This window comes from Leucopleurus acutus (genome assembly GCF_964270905.1).
Source record: "Leucopleurus acutus genome assembly, chromosome: 9".
Lineage (NCBI taxonomy): Eukaryota > Metazoa > Chordata > Mammalia > Artiodactyla > Delphinidae > Leucopleurus > Leucopleurus acutus.
The window spans coordinates 12,425,100-12,434,193 of record NC_139144.1 but is presented as its reverse complement, the minus strand read 5'-3'; the positions used below and the strand labels follow the sequence as shown (position 1 = coordinate 12,434,193).

Genomic DNA, 9,094 nt, shown 5'->3' with positions numbered 1-9,094 from the left:
GTTATGTTGTTTTTGTCTCGAAAACAATTCAGTTTCTAATAGATAGGTATCAATTGATAAAGCCCTGAAAGATAAAAGCTCCTTGAAGGTCTTCAGTAAATTTTAAGGACGTAAAGAGGTTCGTGAAACCAAAAAATTTGCAACTACGGCCAGGATGCATGGACATAAAATTTTTATTTTTCCTTTAGCTTGGGGTATAGGAGACTGGCCTAATCTACTCTCTAAGCAGTCAGTTATGATAAATGAGTGAACACATGGGGTAGCAGTTTCTTTACAGCCTTTGGAAATGATAGGGCCTAAAAGCAGGTAGAATAGAAAGAAATTAGGGGAAGCAACAAGTAGCCCGTCTGGAATATGAACCAAAGTATGAAACTATGTGCAACTTTGATTTACTCCATAGATTGCTTACTAACTAGAAAAGGGTTTTGGGAACCCAGAGGGTCTAGAACTGGCTGTATTTCAGATGAAATGTGCAACAGCTTTTAAGTCATTTCAAGTGGGAACTCACCCAATTCCAGACCCATTTACGAACCCCAGCAGATGGTGTGTGGTATTTCCCTCCTGGTCACCACGTAATCCCTTAAATTAGAGACACCAGCACAAGATTATCATTCACTTTTTCGCATACTTTATTTGTTACAAACATACAATTTTTTAAATATAGACTGTAAAACTCCATCTGCAAAAGTCTGCTATTGTAAGGAGTGCACACCAGCAGTAAGGATTTTTTCTCTATGAGTTTTTCTGTCAGTTTTGCTAGTTAGTGGTAAATACGGGACCCGCCATTTTACAGACCTGACTGAAGCTTCTGGTTGTATTCACATTGCTCTATTGAAGCAGCCCTGCTCATCTCTAAATTGACCGGAATCTGAGCTTCAACCTCCAGGCAGTGAGATCAACAGCCCATCTACACTCTTTGAACGGTTTCCAGGAAGTATGATTACTGAATGGGTACTGCATTTCACGGATTTGTTTGAATTGCCCATGCAGCTCTGTGTTTGTTAAAGTGCATTCTTCTTTTAAAAAATAAGAGGAATAATCTTTACTCTTTAACCAAGGTACTTAAAAAAATGAACTTTTTGGTCTCTCAGCAGATATTCCCAAATTGATCCTATCACTACAAATTTTAGTGTTCTATTTACAAATATTTATAGGGTAACAGGCGTAGGGGACCTTATAAAATTAAAGGTGCATTTTCTCTTGAAGCAGAAATCAGTTCTACAAATTCATACATAGGAGTACACACTTGGTTTACAATGCACAAGCATATGGATATTTACAGAGACTGAAGACATCCTCCAAAACCCCCTTTAAAAGTAACTTCTAAACTCTACTTGTAAATCTAGATCAGGAAGCTCTGTCTCCTGCTATCAGGATTTGGTTTTAATTCATTCAAATTACTTCTATAGATTCTCTACTGGCAGGACATCAGTCCCAACTTTGGAGTGAAGAAAAATCTAGTTTAAGGAAGCCCCTGGTAGATATGACTGGCAGTGAAGGTTACTATAGAAAGTGTGTCATCTGGAAATATATATCAAGATGGATAGACTTCTAGAAATGGTCTTGGAAAAACATCTGCATGAAGGTGCAAAAGGAAGAATAAATTCCTACTAATCATTCTAGAACTTTAGAAAAAAGAAGTCCAAATACACTGATAACTTTAGTTATTATTCAAATATTGATAATCATTGGAAAAATACTCAAATTTACTTGCCTGCTACCATAACATGCAAAACTCTTTTTAAGTGTGCCCTGTACTGATTTAATATCAGTTTCTGGACTTTTCCCAATCTATTAGCTTCTAGGAATCCAGAGAGCTTTTGACACAGAGGTGACATGTGGGCTGGGAGAAAAGGGTTTAACGCCTCATATCTGAACAGTTTAAAATGAAATTCTCAAATTCCTACGATACAAACGTACCTGTTTTTCAAGTTTCTTGGGACTCTCCCTGCAGTTATATGTCCCTGAAAAAGGAATTTAAAAAGGGAAGAAATCTACTACTTGCCACTCTATTTCCAAATATGTGTAAAGATTTTTCGAGCCAGCCTGATCTTGAAACATAGGGCAAGACTGGGGATAAGAGTTTGCCTTTAAGAAATAAGAGATGATCTAAATCAATTTTCTTGAAAGGTTTACCCATTGATGTCTTCGAAATAGGGAAGAGAAAAAAAGACAAACTCCTTCTTTTGCAATATGCTAGTGGACAATGAACTTGAATAGGTCTATTGCTTTCTCTTCAATACTCTGGGCCCACATTTCATCATACTAAAGGTATGATCAGCCCTCTCTTATCCATGTCAATGGATATTTTCCATATAACAGGGAAAATGAAATATGTTCCTAGATGCAAAATCCCACGTTAATCAAAAGTAGTCATACTCTTTCATCAAATCATTTGTTAGAATCACCTATGGAAAAAAATAACATTTTTGCATCAAATAAAGCTCTGCCCTCTTGTTATTAGAAGTCCTATTGAGCAGTGACACTACCAATTTGGCATTTGCTATTGTTTTAACATGGCTTTACCTATCCCCACTGGAATGTCTAATCTGAGAGGCGTGAGTTAGATTTTCAAATGAAAAGTCAAAGATTGCAAATAAAGGTGATTACATTGATGGCATATTCTCTATTTCATTAGGAAATATAAAATACATTCATAAAGGTCTTACTTAGATCAGGGGTACAGATATCAATTGGAAATTACTAGAGTAATAAGTCTTCATGATGCAGTAGTATTTTCCAAATTTAATTTTCATACTGACAATTGGACCACATTTACTGAAATAAGAGTCTGTTAAATTCATCAGTAATGAAACTAAGTTTTAAGACTGAGGGCTGGGAACAGCAACTTTAACTAAATAGCAGACAGATACTGATATATCAAGAGAAGTCATCGTTCAGTCTATCTCTTGAAACTTCTGGGGGCTAACACTTGAAAATTAATGACTTTGCTTTTCTAGATTAAAAACAGGGAAATGAGGTTATAATTTGCCATTTCCACCTTATGTCTGGAATTTCAAATGAGGCATTGTCATGTACTTCTTTCTTCTGTGTCTATATTTTTCTTTAGGTAAATGTGGTTTTTTTTTTTCTTTTTTTCTTTTCTACAAATAATCCCCCCCTCCCCCCCGCCCTGTCCCACCCACACACCCATTATCCAGTTTATTCAATGGGAATAGTAACTGTTTAGGAAGACAGCTAATTGATTTACAGTACTCTAAAACCAACCCTGAAAACTGGTAATCTCATTCATTTACTATAACTTCAGTGCTGTTATTGACAGAAAAAAAAGTTACCTTAAGGCTCAAGGGAAAGTAACTTATTATATTGTGAATGCAGCATTATTTACTCTCCCATCCATTGGAAGCTAGCAAAATGCATTCTAGATCAATAATACAAACTTTCTAACATTAGCAAAGATTTCCACTCTTCTTACACAGTTAGAATGATATTCATAAGCAAATTACCTAGGGGAGCCTGAGAAACCATGATCCATATCACACAAAGATTCCATGTATTTCATGATCAAAAAGTGCTTTATCTTTGAGAAATATGTCAGGGTTAAAATGGAAATATACAATGTAAAATCACGCGACACTTTCTCAAGTGAAGTACAAAGTGGAAAAGGAGCAAAAAGATGGGAGGCTCTGCTCTCTGAACAGGCCTTATGCAGGTGACGTTTAGGGTGTACTAAATTAAAATTGTTTTAAGAGTTAACAGTGGAATTTTACACCACTATATATATTCTAAAACCTGAGATTGGACATCAAAGCAGTCAACTTTTTTATCACAGCAATTCTGATACTTCCTAAAAACAGAAGACAACTCAATTGAATTAATAACTCCAGGGTCAAAAACATTAACTTTCCCCAATCAACAAGGAGACTGATCACAAACGCATTAGACACTAAGAGTGCTGCAGAATGACTCTCGGCAAACGAGTCATTTTACATAAGCAAAAAGTCACTTGTTTCCTTCCCCTTCTCACCGATCAAGGCCACACTATTTTCAAATGAATATCTACTGAGAGATCAGTTGTGCATTGGACAAAGTACCATAATTGGGTTAAAAATGAAAACAAAATTTACAGTGAAGAATACCTATGTGCATGGCTTACACACTCAAGCTTCTTAATTTCATCCACCTCAAGAGCAAGGTAGACACAAATGAACAGTTACCTTTTAATACCTTGTGTAGAGCACATTCTACCCCCTGTAAAGCCAGTCAAGGTCATATTTAACAAAGCATCCTCAGCAACTATAGTGCCTGAAGTGTGCAGCCATTTACAGACCACTCAATATGAGGGCATTATTATAACCAGCCTCTTTTGCCCACAACCCTGCATTTTCAGATAAGCCAGGAAAATTGTTTTGTTTTTTGAGAAAACTGAAGCTTGAATCTCTTAAAAGACCTGCAATTTATTGCAAAGTGATTGAGAGGTAACAAAGGAAGTAGTAGGTTAATAGGCTGCCTGCACCAAAGCCTCTCAATCATTTTGCAGTAAATAATTATGGAAAGTGACTTGACAAGTAGCCATGTGTGCATCACAGCTACAGTCATTTACACCACCTACATGCCTCCCATAGTAACATAGGGTGTCTGGGTTTTTGGTTTGGTTTTCACTTTGATTTTTTGGTGCCATACAGATTTACATTTTGTACTGTGCAGCATATGCACTGAAAATGTTCTTTGCTGGCTAGAACTGCCATTCTACTTGAATGATAGGTAGGGACAATAGAAACCAGAAGGGAAGAGGAGTATCTTGACACAGATTTTTGCTCTTTTGATTCTGTTCCTGAAGTTTGATTTCTCATGTCTGTAACTGCAGTAGTTTGAGAAACAAACATTCTACCAATTATCTGAAGAGGAATTTTAGTTCCCTACTTCTCAAGAATATGACTGTTTTGAACATGTGATTAGCTGGGATGTTTGCCAAAGCTGAAAAACAGCCCTAAATCACTGTTCATAATAGTGGTTGAAAGACAAAACAAAAAAATTGGTTTCCCATAGTCTGTACAATGCCATTTTCTGACTGGAATTAACAAAGATCATTTCCTTTAATAAGCAATACTTTGAATGAGTTCTAAAAGCTAGCCTGTTACTATCACCTTGTTTAACAAACCACACACCAAGTGTAGTCTCTATGCTTTGCAGATTTCTATTGTCCCTAGTACTGGAATGAGGATCAGTGAATGCTACAATTAATCCACATCCTCCTGTAATCTTCCTGCAGTGAGAAGAGGCCGTGAACCACCCCCTGCAGGAGAAACAAACCTTTGAGATTGGTTAAGACTTAAAAACCCACCACTATGACGTTTACCACTTAATCTTACATAGGCAGGTCAAAATTTTAATATAAATTACTTTTTCCAACACATAGCTTATGCATTCTTTGCTCCTTTTTTTGGAGGATTCTCAAATTGATATCTAAAGATTTACATATGATATACTACTGTTATATGGTCTAATGACTAAGAAAATTTCTCTGGTAACCAAAGCTGATGCCATATATGGTAGTGTTCTTGGCATATACTCTATATGCCTCAGACCACTTCCACATTCTTTCTGTTCAGCTAATTATAGCTTAGTAGCCACTGGTGAAGGATTGTGAAGACCCTGTCATTTCTACAGAGTAGAAAGGGCAAGGCTAGTTACTGCAATTCAGCCAAACAAAAAGAAAAGAAAAAAGAATAAACCAACCCCTTAGAAAGGAGAGGTACTGCACCTTTGCAAAACTGAACTGGCTCACAGCAGCTGAGCAACAGAACCACCACTGAAGCAGGAAAACAAGTTGGTCTCTACAGGAATTATACATGTTTTGAAAATGAAAAAGTTACAGCTATCAACTAAGAGCTGCAACCTTAATTTTCATTGCTGCCTCAGAGTTTGAAACTTAAACAGTTTCTGCAAACCTAATAATGCTTAGTTTCTCAGCTCCTTTACTAAAACTATTTAGGGATTTGTTCTCCGCAGCAAAGAAATAAACACTCAAAACACATAGGTAAATACAGCAGGACATTATTGAAAACAGCTGCCTTGTAGTACAAAATACAGTACAAGTATACAGATGTCATTAAAACATCAAAAATACTATTGCTCCCATACAATTTAGGAAACATTCTTTGCAACGGAGAAAAATTTTTTAAAAAAAGAAATGCTTTAAAAAAAATCTGTTTAAAAAGTCTACTGTGGATGATGAGAGTAGAGAAATAGTCTGAAAAGGGCACCAATGTTTGTGGCTCTTCCACTATTTTTTAAAAATCTAAGATGAGATATTCTGAATCAAATCTAATTTTTAAAAAAGCCTAATTTTATATACACAATTATTCCCTCCCTCTCAGCCACTAATTCATGAAAACGACCTTTTTGTATATTACTCATTTCCCAATAAATACAAAAAGATTGTATAGATTGAATACCAAAATAAGATAATAAAAAGGGTATGCAATAAATTAAAAGGCAGCTCAAATAAAGGGCAGGCATGCAGTTAAAAAAAAAATACTAAGATTGTGGAAGTGGGGTTACTTGCCTCCTGGTTGAGAAGGTGTTGCACAAAGTATACCTGAAAACTTTGGAAAGAACATTAGCTCCCATTCAATTCAGTTACCTAGGTTCTGACACTTCTAGGAATACCTTTTGATGGGGTGGGATTAACTTGATTAGTAAAGATCATACTGAAAATCCATTTAAAATATAGAAGAGGCGATCCTTGAAAACCCCAACTTTTATTCTTGAAAGACAGCTGGATAAACTGGCAAAAGGCAGTTTGTTGAAATTTCAAGATGGTATAAAAATGCTTCCAGGATATAGTCAGCATATTCACGTTCACTTCAGCTCCATTCAGATGGATTTCAGCTTCCAAAGGGCACGCTGCTTGAATCACTCATCCATCGTTTGCCAACTTGATTGTGAGGTACTGATACAATGGATCAAGTTCTTAAAAATTTATTTTAAAAGAATAAACGTTGCTGGAATTCTGGACCTGAGGATCTTTAGTGTTTAAACAAATCCACAGATTAAACTGAAGGTAGATGAAGACTTCAGTTTTGGTTATTTCGAACTTTTCTCTGAGGACTTATATTCCATTAAAGCTCAGGCTTGTAGCCACTGTTCCTTTTGTAGATATCTTCAAGTTTTACGGTTTAAAATCCAGCCAACCAGTGGCTGAAACTGCCGAATTAGCCATAATTCACTGGCTCACACGGTGGAGCCACGGGGATCTGGCTCTCATTCATATCTAAGACATGACCTCCATATTTGGAGATCGGGGAAGAACTTTAGTGAGCAGCAACCAATCCACTCAAACAGTTTTCCTTGTGCTTTATGCCTGATTTCTGCTTGTGCCTACCTCAGCAACCCCCAATGTAAAACTGCTTTTATCTTTGAAAAAATTTTGCCAACTTCCAAAATATTATAATAACGGATTCTAGTTCAAGGACTGACACCTGAATCCATCTGCATCCCGGAAAATAATTCTGCAAAGACAAGACATGGACCTTGTTCCAGGTTCCATGCAAAACCATTTTAAAAAAAAATGGATCCGATTTGTTTCTGTATTCCCTGGTGGCTTCTTGAATTCTTATTTTGCCCTGTCTATGATTACTTAAAGTTGCATTCCTTTTCATAAAACTTGTACCCTCAGAACTGGGTAACTGCAAATGCCTCTCTCTTCACAAGAATTCCATGAAGATCTAGATCCAAAACGCTGATTTCAATGGAGGTGAAGGGATAAGACACTATCTTAAGACCAGGTTACCCCAGGTATAATACAAATTCAGCTGTCATCAGTGGGTCTGGGTAACTCAAGAGGTGTTCCTTGGCCAATGTGCAAGGATCTACCCCACCCAGGATTATCCTGATGGATTTAGGAACCTCAGCTGGGAAGCAACAGAAGTTGAGACTTTTGCTCAGGTGAGGAGGCGCTGTCGTCCTCTCTTTGTAGGTTGCTGTCAATTCCTTGGAACTTTACTGCTTTTCTCTAATTGTCCGTGACTGTTCTCTCTTATGGTTATTTCTCTTAATTAACTATATTATTTTAAATTTTGTCTTCTCCTTCTGGGGCCTCCCTTGCTCCCCCTCCACTAGCTCACTGGGATGAACAGGAAGGGGGGCTCTCTAGTGGTGGGGTGGGGAGGCCCGTAGGGGAAGCTAGGCGTTTCAATCCTCATCCACCTCCTCTCCCTCTGACTCGTCCCCGCCGCGTCGCTCATAAAGCTTATCCCTCTGCCGCTCCTGGATCTCTTTCATCTCATCCGCATACCGGCAAAAGGCGCCCCCGAACTTGCCCCAGGCCTTGAAAGGGACGGTAATGGCGTTGCGGTAGGACGGCTTCACCTCGCTCACGCGCAGGAACACTCCGTACTTGTTGCAGCCCACGTCGAAGAAGAAACGCTTAGAGTCCACCGTGATGGAGGTGCCTTCCGGGAGCTCCCCGTACAGGCCGCCCCCGGGGCCCCCGGCACCGCCGCCCGGGCCCCCAGCCAGCTCGTCGTCCTCGCCGCCGTAGTCGTCGATGAGCTTGGCCAGCGCGTCCCGGAACTCGATGAGGCCCTGCGCGGGCAACGCGATGGTCTGGCCGCTCTGCAGGCCGCCGGGCCCCGGGCCGCCGCCGCCGCGGTTGACCGTCTGGCGGATGCGCAGGAAGCGGCCGCGCTGGTTCTCCTTGAGGTCCAGGTAGTACTTGCGGTTCTCGCGCACCAGAAACTCGCTCTTGAGCGCGCGCCGCGGCCCACCGCCCTCCTCAGAGCCCGCTGCCGCTGCCACCTGCTCGGGGCTGCTGGGGCCCAGCTGCGCGTAGTGTTCGATGAAGTCGCCCAGGTAGTCGCGGAACTCGGCGGCCACCGCCATGGACAGCGTGAGGCGGCTCTTGGAGCCGCCCGCGCCCACCTCGGCGATCTTGAGGAAGCGGCCCTTGGCGTTCTGCTTCACGTCCAGGTAGAAGCGTTTGTTCTGGATGTCCAGCCGCTTCGAGGCCAGCTCCTGCGTCTCCTGCTCGCCGCCGCCGCGAGACGCGGGCTGGAAGCCGCCGGGCCCGCCACCGCCGCCGCGCTCGCTGCCGCTGTCGCCGTCCGCCATCTTCTCGGCCGCCGCCGCG

General features: G+C 40.4%; 1 protein-coding gene across 1 annotated transcript; it reads right to left on the bottom strand.

Moving 5' to 3' along the window:
- Window positions 1–630: 630 nt before the first annotated feature.
- On the bottom strand, window positions 631–9,093 carry PURB (purine rich element binding protein B). Its single transcript, XM_082846945.1, has one exon. It carries the CDS (start codon window positions 9,073–9,075, stop codon window positions 8,158–8,160), a length of 918 nt encoding a protein of 305 aa, XP_082703071.1. The 5' UTR covers window positions 9,076–9,093; the 3' UTR covers window positions 631–8,157.
- Window position 9,094: the final 1 nt, after the last annotated feature.

Bases quoted from the DNA above. Each gene is read 5' to 3' on its own strand.
- PURB (XM_082846945.1), bottom strand. From the start codon at position 9,075: ATGGCGGACGGCGACAGCGGCAGCGAGCGCGGCGGCGGTGGCGGGCCC.